Source organism: Sturnira hondurensis, unplaced genomic scaffold (assembly GCF_014824575.4).
Source record: "Sturnira hondurensis isolate 20B ecotype Veracruz unplaced genomic scaffold, ASM1482457v3 Scaffold0006437, whole genome shotgun sequence".
Taxonomy (NCBI): Eukaryota; Metazoa; Chordata; class Mammalia; order Chiroptera; family Phyllostomidae; genus Sturnira; species Sturnira hondurensis.
This window is the reverse complement of record NW_028079068.1, coordinates 4768831-4785180: the sequence shown is the minus strand read 5'-3', so window position 1 is coordinate 4785180 and position 16350 is coordinate 4768831. Positions and strand designations below refer to the sequence as shown.

Here is a 16350-nt window from a genome sequence, read left to right as displayed (position 1 = left end):
CTTGAGGAGGAGGCTGTGGAGCCGGCCACCCCTGTGCCCGCGGCAGCTGACCCGGCAGGAGGCGGCCCTGGCACTCACCATGTCTTTGATCTGGCAGTGCCCGTAGCTGAAGACGATGGCGTTGGGGGGGTTGCCCACGGGCAGCATCACTGCGAAGGAGATGCACATGGTGACGGGGATCAGGGTGTAGAGCGGGTTGATGCGCAGCGTTTCGGACTAGAAGAGGAGAACCCACAGAAGCATTAGCACGGCCCCGAGACGGCCACTTCCTGGGCGTGACGTCACGGACGTGCTTTAAACAGCGGCCGTAGCCGGAGCCCTCCTGCGAGCAGGTCACGAGATCACTGCCCTCGAAGGCACGCAAACGCGCTCACACCCCTCCCTCCCTCCCTCCCCACGGGCACACGGCCCCGACTTACTCCCGGCAGGGGGCGTTTCACTTCTCAGTGCTGGTCTACGGAAGTGGTCTTTCAATTTTACTCTCTACCCGAGAAGGTCTTGGAACACAAATCTCAGCAGTAGGCTGCTTTGGTTGAAGTAGAGATCCCTCACTGTTGGGGTACAGAACTAAGGGGCCCTTTTTCCTGGGTAAGCTTCTTGCCCTCCACGGATGTGAACCCGCAGGCTGGGCTGGGAGGGGGGCATCTGAACCATGAGCCAAGAGTTTGGGGTCAGAAAGAGCGTGGGGGGGGGGGGGACATTGTTCTGCTGGGAACGGGGAGGAGCCTTCATTCCGCAGGTCCTGCCTCACAGAACGGACCTGCTGTCTGGTGCGTCATCGTCGGGGGCCGCTTGGCCAGGCTACGAGTTGGCAGCTGCTGCCCTGCCCTGTCCCGTTACTAACAGATTGTTCTGAGGGCGTGGGGCGAGGCTGGCCTTGCCCCGGACTCTCAGAACCTTCTGGACACGGACACTGCGGGGAGGTGATGGCAGAGCGGTAGTCTCGGTCCTTGTCGCTGAGTGTCCTTCTGGGAGCATTTTGTCTCCGTGTTCTGTAGCTACTTCCCAGCCCTGCTCTTGGGTCTTATCACAGGAGAGAGAGGAGGAGGACGATTCCAGGGAACTGAAGTCCTAGGACTGTGAGGTTCCCATTCGGGGCTGCCCCCAAACAAATCCTTCCTGGTCTTTTTGGAAAAGGTTGCTGTGGTTTATGAATTTATCCATTGACCTACCCGTCGTTTTTGGAAAAACGTAATTTTTCAACCTACCGTTTGAACATCAGTGAGTGAAGGCTGTGGAAATGACCAAAGGAGAGAGGGGACAGCTGTGGAAGCGGCTTCCCGGGGGCCGGCCCGGACGTCTGGGAGCCCCCCACCACTCACCAGGCTGCACAGGATGGGCAGGAAGATGGTGATGGTGGCGGGGTTGCTCACAAACTCGGTGACAATGGACACCAGGATGCACGCCAGCAGGGTGACCGCCCACGGTGGGAGGCTGCTCAAGGACAGCATCTGGTGCCCAATCCAGGTGGAGAGACCGGAGCTCTGCGGGACAAGGCGTCGTTAGAAGAGGGGAGGGAAAGCACATTCCCAGGGGAGCTCGGAGGCCGGGAGGGGGCGCTGCTGTCAGGGGCTGGAGGAACCACGGGGTGCTCCAGCTCGCCTCCCTGTTTTCAGGCAGACTGGACCCAGTGGCATTCCTGATTTTTACCATTAGATAATTTTTGTAGCCCATAGTCTTTGTTTTGTTTTTTTAATTGTACAATATTCAGTCTTAGGGTTTCCTGCTCCGTTGCTGTCATGGGAATGGAGAACCACCCACCCTAATGGCCACGACGGCTTGGCAGGGGCTGAAGATCCTTGGGGTGGTGGGCTCCTCAACCTCAGTCTCATTGCTCTCTCCCCAGCCCCGACACACCCACTGTCTGCATGCAGCCAATCAGCAGTGGCCTATATGGCGCCAAGTGTAATCCTCCTGCTTTTGAAATATTTCTCTCATCCCCCGAGAGAGGGAAAAACTATGAACCTCTTTAGATAGTAACCATTCCTGCATTTGGAGGGGGAGTGAGCAGGCTGAGCTGAACATTAGGACTTTACCTGAGTAATGAAGGGGAGAAGGATCACTAGCCCGCCTTCGTTTAGTGGGGCTGGTGCCTCCTCACTGGCCTGTGAGCACAGGCGTTCGGCCACGACCCATTGGAGGTTCAAACCCCATCATGGCTGCCATCAGGGTCTACAGCCTGCCCGTGCTTTCTGGGGCCACCAGATACGAAAGCGTATTGCCACTCTTGAACTTTCTCCGGCAGCAACATTTATACATAGCCACTCCAAGAAGCAAATATTCTCACTTGGAATGATTCATTGGGGTGGAAGCTGTGCGTGTGGCAATGGGGAGGCTCTGCCCCTTTCCAAAAACATGAAGAGCAGTGTTTAGTTTTTGTGCTAAAAAAAACCCTACGTTGCCTTATACAACCTCCCGCCCTCCTCCCTTCTCTCCCTTAGGTGCTCTGATTTTTCCTCTTTACCCGAGAGATTGCAAATGCAGTAGCGACAGGAGGAGCAGGGCAGAGAGCACGGTGGGACATTCTGTGGTTCCTCCAGCTTTGGTCACGCCCCACAACTGAAGACGGCCCCTGTGTCTGGTCTGTGGGCTACGTTTCCTCCTCCAAATCACCAAAAGCTCATTCAGCCTCCTCCACACCCAAGCTTCCTCATGGCCAGCTCGCAGAGAGCTGATGGCCAGACCTTCAGAATTCTCTCTGTTGCAGCCATTTTAACCTTGGCGTACTTTTCTTTATTTTTTCTTCCCCTCAAGTGACTGTAGCAAATTTAATACGTGAGGACTACACCATTTCGTGGTTGGTGCAGAGCCTGGGGGCCTATAGGAAGTCTGTAAGCGTAGCTCTTGTAACACATTAAACTTGAAAAGTGGGCAAAGACAGGAGAGGGAGGGCAGTTCATGCAGAGGAAACCATACATTTTTTTGGATAAAGAAATGGAGTTTTACTTACCATGTTATCCAAACAGCACTTGTAAGTAAAGTGAAAAAAAGGTAATGGCGGTTATTTTTCCCCAGGAGAACTGTTTTATACTATAATCTGAGATAAATTGATAAACGAGGCTACCATGTTAGAAAAAAACATAATAAAGGAAGTCTTCATTGTTTAAACCCTTGGTATGAAAAACATTTCACCTTGGATTTTCCTCACTAATGTCAAGACTGAAATTATTTCAATCTCTGTAGAAATTACATCTATTGTACCTGAATTACTGAGGCAGGGTTTTGCAGAAATGTAAACTGTGCTCTCTGCCATACATGCCCAATTTTGGTGAAAAAGAAAGAGATCTTGCCAGGCTAGGCTCAGAGGTCAGAATTAACCCCTGAAACTCAATAAGGATAAATACAATATCCTGGAATTGGACTTGGAAACACTGACAGCACACGTGCAGAACTGGTTGGAGGACCTGAGGCCTGATAGTGGCTGACAATGGAAAGGATGAAGAGTTTCCTGCAGTTCCAACGTCAATGTTGACATGAGAGCCAGAGGAGAGTCCAGTGAAATCTTCCACACAAATGTAGGATGGTGCTTGGATGAGACGTGAGAGATGGGGCTGGGGGAGTGTAACTGCTTTATCCTCACCGCCTCCCCCAGCCCCGACCAGGTCTGAAGAAGGCCAAGGGCAAACCACTGAGCCCAAGAAGTGAACCAGCGGGTAAGGGGTCACTACTATTAGGAGGAATAGTTAAAAAGGCTGAGGCACTCTAGTTGGAAAAAACGATCTAGGAGGATTGATAAGTTATTATTTTAATACTGATCACCTAAAGAGGTTTCCGGAGAACAGAGCCAGACCATCAGGGGCAGCCCCCCCAGAAGACCTGAGCTGAGTGGAAGTGGAGAACCCCTGTTCTTTGTTCCCTGCGGGGGCAGTGCCCTGTCACTGCTGGGGGTTCAGGTTCGGGCGTCTCCGAGGGAAATCTCACACTGCAGGGGATGTGGGACTCAGTGTGCGTGTGGGTCACTCTCCGTGACCCAGTGATGATGCAGCTGGCGGTGGCCCACGAGTTTAGAACGGGCACAGAGGCTGGAGGGAGGGCCGGTGCGAACCTTCGCCTGATTCGTTCTCTGTTTCAGGAAGGGCTAGCACTGTAGGAAATGCAACTATTTCCCATCAGCTCCCTTTAGAAGATCTCATCCCAAATCCTCCCAGTCAGGAACTCGGGGGGCATTTGCATCAGCTTTAGCCTAGCTTCTCCAAAGGGGCTCACTATATGCATAGGGGCTGACTGAGGGACAGTTTGCTGTGTTTCATGGAAGGGTGTCTCTGGGCCCTTCCAGACACATCCCCTGTCACCAACTGTCACATCAGCAGAAGGAGATGGCTACAGAATCAAGAAAACTTCTGCAGTGACGGCCACATGCCACAACTCCGAGGCACAGCCGGTACGTAACTTTGGTCCCGCAGGGCCAGCTTAGCAGCGCTCGGAGGACAGCGTAGCTGATCCTGGCTGCACTGCTTCCCTTCCCAGAGACCTGGGTGCACCCGCACCTCTCAGTCAGCTCCTTCGCACCGTCCCTCCCAGCCCTGGAGTGATTGGTAAGGTGGCTGGAGACATACCCCGGTCACGAAAGAAGGAACTCAAGAGCTACCTTGCTGCCGGAAGCCAGAGCGTAGCCGCCTCCCACCAGGATGACGATCTCCCAGGGCATGGTCTTCTGGAAGTCCTTCCACGTGATGATGGGCTCCGCCCTGGGCGAGGGCTCCCCGTCCGCCCCTGGGTCACAGGTAGACAGGGAGGTAGAGCCAGACCCACCCTAACGGGTGGGACGTGTGCAGACAGGGGCCAGACGGAGGAGCTGGGCAGTTTGGGAAGCTGCCCCGCTGTGCTTGGCAGAATCGCAGGGCCTCAGGCGGGCTCCTGAAAATTCTGACTTGGGCGTGATACGACTGCCGCCAGCCCCGGTGTCTCCCCTCAAACTCTCACCATCCTTCTTTTTCCCAAAGGAAGGCTTCTTCGCTGGAATCAGGAAGAGGAGGAAGCCGAGGAAGATGGAGACCGTGGCATCAGTGCGGTAGCCTTTCCTGGCAAAGAGACAAGCCAGCTGGACCGGAGGGCCAGGCCGCCCCAAGGCGACACGGTGTCTCGGGACAGTCAGAACACAAGGCCCCTTTGTCGGACAGTCTGGAGGGGGTGTCACCCTTCCCCGCTGCCAGTCTTGCCGGCTGGGCAGCGGTGGATTTAATGGGCCATGGTTCACGTCTGGAAGCAGGGCCCGGCTCGGGGAGATGCCTCAGGGTGGATTTGTGGGCCCGCGGACTGGGGCGGGTCCTGGAAGGAGTGATGAGGAGTTGCGAAGGTGGAGGATAGACAAGGGTGGGCCCTCTTTCCTGCGGGGGGCACGCCTCCCCGTGTGTCTTTTCTCAGTTGGGAACCTGTGTGGGGAGAGCTTGAGGCCCGTGGCCCTGGCCCTCAGGGGAGGACGCGGGGTCAGGACAGGAGCCTCGGTTTGCCTTTCCCTCTGTAGGCCTTAGCCTCTTTGCAGTTAGATTTTACTTTATGGGCACTTCCCCTTCCAGTCTCCTAGCAACCCATGAGACAGCTGAGGTCCCAAGAGCCCGAGTCACAAGGCCAAGTTCAGAGAGCTGGAGAAGCAGCTGCCCTGGATCCCAGCCCGTGACTCGGACTCCACAGACTGCCTCTTCTTCCTGAAGCTTCGCTGGAAAGGGGGACTTCCCTGGGAACAAAGTGTCTCCCTGGTGTCACCCCTGTCCCTGGGAATCTGGAAGGAGGCCCCCGGTGGAAGCCGCCCCAGAATTTACGTGATGGGGCTGTTCTTAAAAAGGGGACGCTATCACTTACTTTTCAAAGAAAGAGTCCCAGCCAGGAACGAAGCCGGGCTCCCGGGTGAACCACAGCACGGTCATCAGGATGAAGAAGAACCCCGTCACCATTTCGGGGTAGCTATGGAATAAAACGGGACAGCTCCTGGCAGCTGGCACATGCGTCAGGAGGCTCCTGTGTCCAGAGCCCCAGCACAGGAGGCAGGAAGCAGTTACTGCCGGCCGATCTGCACGCTGGAGCGAGCGCAGTGGGAAGAGGGCCGAGACCCTGCCACCGGGCGTTACCGCGCTCACTAGGGGCGGTACGCATCACTCGGTTACGAGATCAACGGAAACACAGCCTGCAGACACGGGGGTCCGAGGAGGAATTGCCACAGCCTTTTTGAGGCAACCTGACAATAACTCTCAAGGGCCTTCAATTCGGTCATTCCTTTTATCTAAGGAAAGAACCAGGAATGCACTTCGAAGCATTATCCATTTAAAAGCGTTTACATGTTTCTAGGAAAACGACCTACTTATCCAGTGACGTTCCCTGGTCTCAAATACCTTTCAGTACAGCTGTTGGTTACAGTGAGATGCTCTACTGATGGTGTTTGCCCAGCAGTTACCCTCTGGGCACATGTGACAGTATGACGCCACACGAAACCAGGCGAGCTGTGCAACTGTTCAGAATGGATGGAGTTTTACCAAAAATACGTACCATTTTGCTCACATGCACGAAAAGAAAAGGGAAGGGACAGTACGTCACGTTAACCATTATTCATGGTTAACACTGAAGTGATGAGAAGACAGGTCTGTTTTAGCTCTTTATATTTTTCTGTAGTTTCCAAGTGTTCCACAATGAACATGTATTCCTTGTACAAATTATTTTTTTTTTAAAAGGCAGCTTAAACTTGTACCCTTTCCCCCAAAGTTGAACATGCCAATTGCCACAGAAGGAGAAACAGCAGGGAATAGGGCCCACGGCCACTGTGGGGAAGCTGGTAGAAATGGCTCTGAAACAGCCAACTTGTAAAATGAATGAATGAATGGGTGAATGAATCAATAAAATCAAAGGGTAAGAAAGAAAGAAGGAAGGGCGTGGCTGAGGGTCGGTGAGTGGGTTCTCTGTCTCCAGGTCTGTGGTGGATGCTGCCTGAGGCTTCCACATACCGCACGAAGCCCCCAGCTCCCTGGGTGTGGCTGCTGGGCCTGCGGGGGGCCCATCCTGAGCAATGTGGGGAGGCCTGACTCGCCAGAATTCCTCAAGAGTGTGGCTGAGCTGCCTCGCCTTGTTCTCTGTCCCCTGGCTGCCTGTCTGTGACACTCCACCCCCACGCCTCGGCTATACCTTAGTCCGGAATATAGGGAAGGGCGGCCACCTGGAATCTCAGCCAGCCAGACTGTGGCAGGAAACAGCACCTCCAAATGCCTGGATTTGTGGTGGTGGGGGACCCCCAGCTCCAGGGCACGTCTTGGATGGGGCTGCTCTGTGCTGGCTGCCCCGGCGGTCGTTTGCTCCAGGAGGACAGGAGGCGAGGGGCGGGTTCTTACCTGATGGCTCCCAGCTTTTCGTACTCCTCTCGGATCCTCTTCTCGGACAACTGTTCCCTTTTGGTCTTATTCTTCTGGCTCAGAGAGCAGGTCTCTTTAAAACTGAGAAGGGAGAACCAACAACAGAATAAAGAAACACAGGAGACCAAGTATTAAGCAAATGCTACATGACTAGCTTGCCCAGAATATTTCTCTCCACTCACCCATGCTGCCCCCCCCAACCCCACCTACCATATGGCTTATATAAGTCACGTTGCACAGCCTCTCACAAGCCTTCTTCCCTAGCCTTCGGGTTGCCCATCTAGAGCTTAATCCATGTGAAGTTACGCCTTATGGACTTATGCAGGCGTATTTATGTGAGGTCGTTTCTATATACTTGCATGTCACACAGATGTGTATGTCAATCGGGGTGTTTATCTGCCTAGAGTGTTGGTTTTCTAGTTGCAACGCTGGAGGTCTAGAAATATTCAGCGGTCATTGCTTTGACCACAGCCTCTGAGTCATGAAATACATGGTAGCCCAGAGACCATTCCCTGACCGACGGGCACATAGAATTCCATGGACTAATCGCAAAACTTCGTAGATCGTAATTCTCCCCTTTATGTGCTGGAGGCCTGTGGCCCTTGTCAAACCAGAGTAGACCTGGGCTAGTGGTTGTGCAGAAGAGGCTTGTCAAACAGATTGATGTGCGGAGTAACATGGGGAGAGGAGCGTCTGATTACATTGAGGGGAATGCGCATCTTCCATACGACTATGAATATAAATCACTCACGTCTAAGGCACCTTCTACTTGCAATCGTATTAGAAGTCAGTTGAAACTACTCTCTATGCGTCGAGAGCAAAGAAACTACATTAAACACTCTTTAATCCAGACTCTCAATAAATTGACGGCTCCTTTAACCCATCAGTTGTGGTTTTAAGAACGTGGCGTGGTGAAGCTCACAGTGAGATGCACAGCTCACGTGTGTTTTGTGTGTTGAGAGCAGACCACGCCTGAAGCGCTACCTAGTCCGCCGTAGTCTGCGAGGGGCACCCGCTCAGTCCTTTGGCAGCTCCCTCTCGAGTGGTGGGTGCCCCCCCCCAGGCTTGCGCTGTGACCTCAGGGGACAGGAGAGCCTCTGCCGTGTCGGCAGGGCCCGGGACTCACTTGCAGCCCAGGAACAGCCAGTGCATCCAGAACCAGCTGACCACCAGCATGATGAGGGCGATGGGGAAGCTGAAGAGGAACCAGGTGCCAAAGTTGACCACCTCGGCGGCTGGGTACTGGCTGGAGGGGACAGACAGAACCGGGTCGGCGATGAGAAAAGCTGGGTTTCCCCGGGGTGTTTGGTGGGGTAATACGCTAAATGCTCCTTAAGGAGACAGCAGGACCAACACGGAGATGGCGATAACAATACGCTGAAACACGGCCTATAACTCACTTACTGGACAGTTGCATCTGTACAGAGCCGGGCTGGGAATTAGGAAGGAAGCTAAAAAAGGCATTTAAGCAGCCCAAATTGGTGTCAGTGAAGAATACATACTTTGCCCTCAGGGAAATTGCTCAGGAGCGGTTGGCTCTTAATTTATGTAAAGATTCTGGTAAGTTTACGGATCTGGTTTCCAGGACAACCGAGAACGGAGAGGGCAGCCTGGTATACACACGAGGAGTTTTGACTCTGGGACATAAAGCATTGGTTCTGGAGAACTTTGGACTCCAGAGCCTCACGAAGGTTCCAGGTGTTCACTGCCCAGTGGAGAACCAAGACTGGGAATCTGCAAACCCTTTATCAGTACAGCATCCACTGCTGCCTCGCGATGCCGGGGAGGCTGCCCAGGACCCCGCACTCACCACGGGTCAAGAGCAGGCTCCCCACAGAGAGAATGCAAGGGAAGTACAGGGTGTCAGAGAATGTAATCTCGTGCCATCACTGGGACATCCACTTTTTTGCGCTGTGGCCTGGTCAGGGACCTACCTTTACAAATACCTGGGTGCCTCTCGGAGAAGTTATGACAGCCCGCGCCCTCCCTAAGGGCCAGCATGGGCTACTGATAGTGGGCACTGGGAAAAAGGCTTTTGGATCGAGACATACATCATTCGGTGACTCACTGCCCTGGGCGAACAGGCGTACGTCTGTTGTATCATTTCTTCTCTGCACGCAGAAGCCCGGGCCCTGGACCCAGGGAAAGGAATGGACTTTTACAATAGATTAAATAGACATTTGTGGAGAAATAAAAGGGCCTAATACTGTTGATAGCATTTTAAAAAGTGAGGATACGTATACTGAGTGTTCATTTGCGGGTGTTCGAGATGAGCTCTGGAGGTCTGTTCACCAGTGCCAAAAAGCACAGTGGCACTTCCAGACCAGTGGGGACCAGGGAGCCCGCCTTCCTGTCACAAAATCCCCTTGTCCAAGCAAGTCACAGCGATGACTAAGGGTACCATTCACCGCCCAAGAAGTGGATGCAGGGCCAATCTGAATTGGCCCCACCGCAAAGCGAAGCGGAAATTAAAGAGCAAAAATCTCAGAGCCTGGACAGAGTAATGGGGTGGGAGGGGGGGTCCGCTCTTCCTCCTCCCTCTTCCCCCCTCCCCCTTTCCCTTCCTTCTTTCTTGCCCTCTCTGCTAACAGGAAAGATGTGTTTCTCCTCTCGCCTACGACCAATTTCTCTGCTCTGCTCTGGCTCCCACCCCTTTTTGCTTTCCCAGTGACCTCACCCTGTCAATCATCCCTTCTCTCCCAGCCTCTGGTGCCCCTCTCACCTGGGTCCTCCCTATCAGCACTCAGATGTCTTCCACCTTAAAAACCGGTTCCTGACTCTGCTTCTCTCTCCCTTTATCATCGTCCTGCGTCTCTCCTCCCTTCATAGGTGACTCTCCATCTCCTCACTTTCCCTAAGTCCTCCACTCACTGAAATTGGGCTTCTTTTCCAATCACTTGACCACACGGCTCTCGCCTAGGTCACCGGTAGCCTCCATGCCACCAAATCAGATGGATCCAGTTTTGTCCTTGTTTGGCTTGATCATTCATCCAGGCCACTTGAAACTACGGGCCACTCCTTCCTCCTCGAAACCCTTTCTTCCCTTGGGTAGAAGGACACGGAGTCTTCCTCGTTCCTGTCTGATACTGTTTTATTCTCTGGTTCACAGTCCACTTTAAATGCTCAGGCTTCATATCTGTGCCCTCTGCTCTCCTCATCTCCTCCGTTCTTAAGAGCTTCCGTTCCCATGTGCACACCACCAGGACCGACTACATCTAATCTGTGGGGCTCAGTACACATTCAAATATGGGGCCCCTCATTCAAATAGTATTAAAAAATTCACCCTGGCTGGTGTGGCTCAGTGGATTGGGTGCTGGCCTGCGAACTGAAAGGTCGCCGGTTCGATTCCCAGTCAGGGTACATGCGTGGATTGCAGACCAGGTCCCAGCTGAGGGTATGTGAGAGGCAACTAATTGATGTTTCTCTTGCACATGAATGTGTCTCTCCCTCACCTCCCTCTTTTTCCCTCTCCAACAATAAATAAATAAAATCTTTAAAAAAGCTCCTCAACCCCCAGTCAGGGCACATGCCTGGGTTGCAGGCCAGTTCCCAGCAGGGGACTCATGAGAGGCAACCATACATTTATATTTCTCTCTTTCTCTCCTTCCCTTCCCCTCTAAGGATAAATAAATAAAATCTTAAAATAAAATAAAATAAAATAAAATAAAAAAACTCCCCAACCCTGCTCCAGGGTTGGAGCATCGTCCTGCACACTGAAAGACTGCAGTTTCGATTCCCGATCAGAGCACATGCCTAGGTTGTGGGTTCGGTCCCCAGTTGGGGCTTGTATGGGAGGCAACAGGTCAATGGTTCTCTCTCCCATCCATGTTTCTCTCTCTCCCTCCCTCTCTCTAAGAAGCAGTGAAAAAATGTCCTCAGGTGAGGATAACAAGAAATTTCCAGATGGTGACAGCAGAGTGTCAGCCAGGCATGGGACCCTTCTGAGAGCGGTGGCCCTGTGATGGTGCAGGTTGTACACCCAAAGAGACAGCTGTGCAGGCCAAAGCAAGTCTACGCCATTAGTCTAGAAATTTCTCCTGAGAATCAGAGCCGTTTCTCCCAGCTGGACACCTCAATCTGTATACCATCATTTCCTCCTCTTTCCCCTCAGGTAGGTCGAGGGCAGGTCTGTGCCCCATGGCTGAAGCCATGAGCCCGACGGTTAGACATGGCCTTCCCCTCTCTCATCCTGCCCAGGCCCGACGGGTCTGCCTCTGAATGTCTCTCAGGGCCACCTCTCTCCTCCGCCTGCCACTGTCATCCAGGCTACCACCCTGTCTCATCCAGGCTACCACCCTGTCTCTCCCGGGCAGTGTCTTGAATAGTCTTCCTGCTGCCTGCTTTCTCCTTTCTAGGCCATTCTCCATTTTTTAAAAATATCCACAATGAGCTTTCAAAGCGATACATCTCATCACCTCGCTCCAAGGCTAAAATCCTTCGAAGGCTTCTCCTGGCCTTTCGAATGAAGGTTCCTTAGAGCAGGGGTCCCGACCCCTGGGCCGGGACTGGTGCTGGTCAGAGGCCTGTTAGGGACCAGGCAGCACAGCAGGAGGTGAGCAGCGGGTGAACCCATTACCGCGTGAGGCCCCTATCCTGCCCTCGCACCCTGCTTCCCTGCCTCCTTATGGGTGAAAAAAATTGTCTTCCATGAAACCGGCTCCTGGTGCCAAAATGCTTGGGGACGCTGCCTTAGAGGGCCTGGCGAGGTCCTTTGTGGTCCTCTTGCGCCCCTGGCTGGCCTCCTCGTGTCCTCTCTCGTTTTCCTCTGTGTGCTCTGCCCTCTTGCTCTGAGCCCTCCTACCCACTGCTGGCTTTGGCTGGGGACTATGCCTTCACCTAGTTTACTCCGGCGCAGCCTGCAGGTCCCCGACTTGCGCTGTGGCCTCTCTGGGGAGGCATCGAGATCCCGTGGCCTCCCCGGCGGGGCTCTCCCAGCAGACTCCCGCCCTTCTCCGGCCACACTGGCCTGCGGTGGCTTGATCGTCTCTTTCCCCTCCTGGTACAGACACTGTTCTGGTCCCATTTGCTGCTGTATTCTTAGTTCCTGGCACATGGTGGGTGCTTAGTAGCTATTTGTCGACCAAGTGAATTACTTACTTGTTGAAGTGTTCCAAGAAAATGAGGCTGGTGGAGGTGCCAATGATGGTGGTCAGGCCCCCAATGGTAGCGGCGTAGGAGATGCTCAGAGACAGGCACTTACAGATCATTTGGTCGTGGTGGGACTTGTACTTTCGGTTGAGCTCCTGGTTCCTGGGGCCGGGTGTCAGGACCGGTGGCTTTTCCTACCAAAGAAGAATCAGTGAATCTCTCCAACCCAGCTCAGGCACACAATGCATGAAAAACAGGGGCACCGTGGGGCAGTGGGAAAGGCTGTGACCTTGGGGGTCAGTGAGACAAATGCTGATGTCGGTTCTACCATTTCCCAACCTAGCAGTCCCTCCGAGCCGCGCTTTCTTGTGTAAAATGGGGAAAATCCTCTTTTCTCTTGTAGGTCTTTGTCAAGAGTAGATGAAGCAATACATCTATGAAGTATGAGAACACTTCCTGGCACTTAATGAATGATACGCTATTGCTATTTTTGTTGTTGTTAATGTCATTATTAATGGAAACCAGATGTCCCGTCTGTTCAACTCCTGTAGGACTGGTTGCTCTCCACTTTGTGTCTGGATAACAAACAGAAGATGGTCGATCTGTGTGGAGTTGGAACGACAGCCCCGACTGGGAGGTGACTGAAAAATAGGACTTGGATTCCAGAAGGGGTCTAGCTTTCAGTGGGCAGAGGGGTGAAGCGTGTGACTCTGTCCTCCTTTCCTTCCTCACTTGTGTCTCTTCTTGCATACTGGTTTCTCCTCCCCTCTCCTCCCGCCTCCTTGCACTTAAGCCTCAGCCTGGCTGCGGTCCCCTCAGGCCCTGTTTGGTCCAGAGGGAGCTGTTCAGGGTCAGAGGTTGCTGACCTCTGGCCTTGAGTGTGAACTACAGAAGCAAAGGTCCCCATCCCCCTCCAGGCCTGCCACCCCTTATGAGTCTTTGTGAGATTAGGAACAGCCCGGTGCAAATGTCAGGCCAGGCCATGGGACAACCATGGGGAAGCGGCCACTTTGCCACATTTCTCAGAGCCCTTAACTACTCGCCTCTCTTCCTAGCAGGGCCCAGGTGGGTCTGGACCTTTCCAAACCTTCCTGAAGGATTCGCTGATCATCAGAGCTAGAAGAGACCTCATAGGGTCTCTGGTCCAGTGGTGTGCCACGGTCCTTTCCTCTAATGATTTTTCACACAGGCCTCCAATGATATACAACGTAAATGTAGCACTGAAGTGACATGCATCCGTGTTCTAACTGAGTGTGTGCACACGTGGTCAGGGAGACTCGGATTTGAGCCAAGGTGTTCCTTCATTCGCTCAAGGACTTGGGCACATGATTTCCTCTCTCCTCTTCATTTGAAAATTGGGGTTCAAAATTCCCACCTCACTGAGCCGAACAAGAGAAGGTGCTTAGCACCATGGGCGTTTTCATAAAGGGTGGTGGTTATGCAGGATGGTGATGGGGATTAAGTTCACTGAGATCATTTTGACGAACACACAGATCTGAATCAAGGTTATAAGGGACGGTTGCCACTTTATACCGGCTTCAGCATCTGATGACCTTCTGCGTTTTGTTTTGCCGGAAATACCAGGAAAATCCTATTCTCACAGAAAAGCAGTTGCCTGAACATCTCCAGGTGTTCAAATAAAATATTTGCAGTGTCCCTGACACACCTGTGAGGGATAGTTTGGACACCTTCTGATTTGGACCCGCCTTCAGCTTTTATACCTGAAGCTACCAGGACTCAGGAGAATGATTTTTCACACAGGCCTCCAATGATATACAATGTAAATGTAGCACTGAAGTGACATGCAAAGCACCTGCCTCACTCGTCCAGTCTACGGTGAGGCAGGTGTCTGATCCCAGGCAGGGATGCGGGCAAACAGGGTCTGGTGACAGCACACTAACCTGACGCCCTGACAACTTCAGGACCAGCGCTCCTGCGGAGGCTCCAGGCATTGTAGGAGGCAAACAGAATCAGGATAGATGCTCTGCTTACCTGGGACGGGTGCGGCTTGTCTTGGTGGTTTGCTGTCTTGATGGGGTTGGCGATGGTGGGCGCACCATTCAGGTTCTGTCGGAACAAAGACCATTACACTATCAGGATGAGGATGTGGTGGTCCTTGAGAAGGACCCCCTTATTGTCATGGGGTTGCCCCACGCCCCAGCCCTAATGAGGACCAGGGATCAGAGGCCAGGGCCAGCCTGCAGTGGACAGGCACCCCAACTGTGCCCACCTCCATCTCAGGTCCCGCCCAGCCTGGCGTCAAACCCTGCATTTGAAGGGGCGTTTTGAACTTTGGCAGAACATGGCTCTGTCTTTGTAATAGAGAGCTTGGCTTTCTGCAACTTCATTAGCTCATGAAGAACCCTTCGTTTATTTTTATCACAACACGAAAAAAATTGTGCCACGTAAAAGCCCACAGTTGGGACCGAGGCACGAAGAGAGATGCAAGACGAACTTTGGGGGAGGGAGAGGCAGAGCCGCAGCTCTGGCTTTGCGGGCTGCTTTGCTTTCCCCTCTGAAGGTGTCCCTTGCGGTGATAAGGTTTTTGTAGATGGAACACGCCCCGAAAGAAATCCTAACAATGAATCTGTGGGGCTTGAAAATCCAGATAGCTGAGTATGGGGTCTCCATGAAAAACCAAACAAACAAAAACCATTAAAAAGGCTGTATGTGGCCAAGCCCGGGACTCAGGGCCGGGGCTCAGAACCAGGCAGGCCCCTGCCAGGCGCCTGTCCGGGCCCAGGAAATGCCTCCCCGGTCTCCCATCAGCGGGGCCCATGGTGCTCCAGGACAGGGTGTCAGGCACCTCGGTCCGTGAGTTATCTGGAGGGACTTTAAAGTATCTCAAAGCACAGGAAGAGCAAAAACTAGCCCCACGGACATACCTTGTTCTGCATCAGAGAAGTGAAGTCTGGGGTTGAGGTGCTGGGAAAAAGCAAAGAAAGCGGGAACATTAACAGTGGACTGGACTTCATGGAGGGGTGGGAACCCTCCCCAGACGTCCACGATGGGACAGGTAAGCCCCTGGACGCCCCTTTTCTAGGCTCCAAGGAAGCCTAACCTCACTGTAGTCTTCCCGACCTTCCAGAGATGCTGTCGGGATCCTTGGGGGCAGGCGCAGGGCATTTTCCTGCAGTCTGACACTCCTGAGAATAGCTAGCATGGAGTGTCCGTCAGGTGCCACAGACGCAAATGCGGACTGTCGTCCTCAGGCATTGCTAATCCTTGGTTGCAGGCATTACTACCTGCACTGACGGGGTAGAGAACTCGGCAGAGAACGGTCACTAACTTCCTGGGGGCAGCGGGTGCTGAGAGGTGGTGCTGGGTGGGAACCCGCCTCCGCCTGAGGCCCCACCAGACGCCTCTCACTGCCTGACTCCACTGCCTGACGCTGGAGGTCACGATGCAGAAAGAGAAACTGATGAAACACTTATTTGAGATGATAGGCATGGGCGGACCTGCAGTGCATGTGGGGATGAGGGAGAGTGTCTAATCAGTACCTGCCCCTCGCACACCTGTTGGTCCCCCAACCTTGGTCTGGAGTAGTGAGGGAGGCCAGCCCTAACCTGTCACTGACTTACACTGAATCCTACATGGGTGTTTCTGGCTTGTCTTAGTTCTGAGAACAGTGGGTGCTGTGACCTCACCCGCTGTGCAGGCAAATGAGAGGTGCTGACCTCATGTGCAGAACTTGGGGTCCTGTGGTCGCCACTCAGCTCCAGACTATCTCAGGGAAAGGTAAGGAGTGGGTGGGGAAGTGAAGACAGAGGGAAGCGTTCTTTGGAGAGAGCCGTTCACCTTGGGGGAGTGTGGTGATGTCCCCCCCACCGCCACCTTCCCTCCCGAATCAGGTGAGGAGGGTGGCCAGGGACCCCTCTGACAGCATGGAAGGTGCTCTCCCTGCGAGAGGCACCCTCACGCCAGAGAC

The 16350-nt window shown here is 53.5% G+C and overlaps 1 protein-coding gene across 1 annotated transcript in view; it reads right to left on the bottom strand.

Annotated features, from left to right (window-relative positions):
• Nucleotides 1–16350, bottom strand: part of SLC13A4 (solute carrier family 13 member 4) — a 39445-nt gene that overhangs the window by 3086 nt on the left and 20009 nt on the right. Inside the window, exons 6-15 of the mRNA XM_037049134.1 lie at nt 15308–15347; nt 14415–14489; nt 12432–12616; nt 8461–8580; nt 7314–7415; nt 5800–5901; nt 4924–5021; nt 4589–4713; nt 1323–1484; nt 79–216 (exon numbers count right to left, since the gene is read on the bottom strand). Of these exons, the coding sequence (XP_036905029.1) occupies nt 79–216; nt 1323–1484; nt 4589–4713; nt 4924–5021; nt 5800–5901; nt 7314–7415; nt 8461–8580; nt 12432–12616; nt 14415–14489; nt 15308–15347 (1147 nt within the window). The remainder of the gene's footprint in view (nt 1–78; nt 217–1322; nt 1485–4588; nt 4714–4923; nt 5022–5799; nt 5902–7313; nt 7416–8460; nt 8581–12431; nt 12617–14414; nt 14490–15307; nt 15348–16350) is intronic.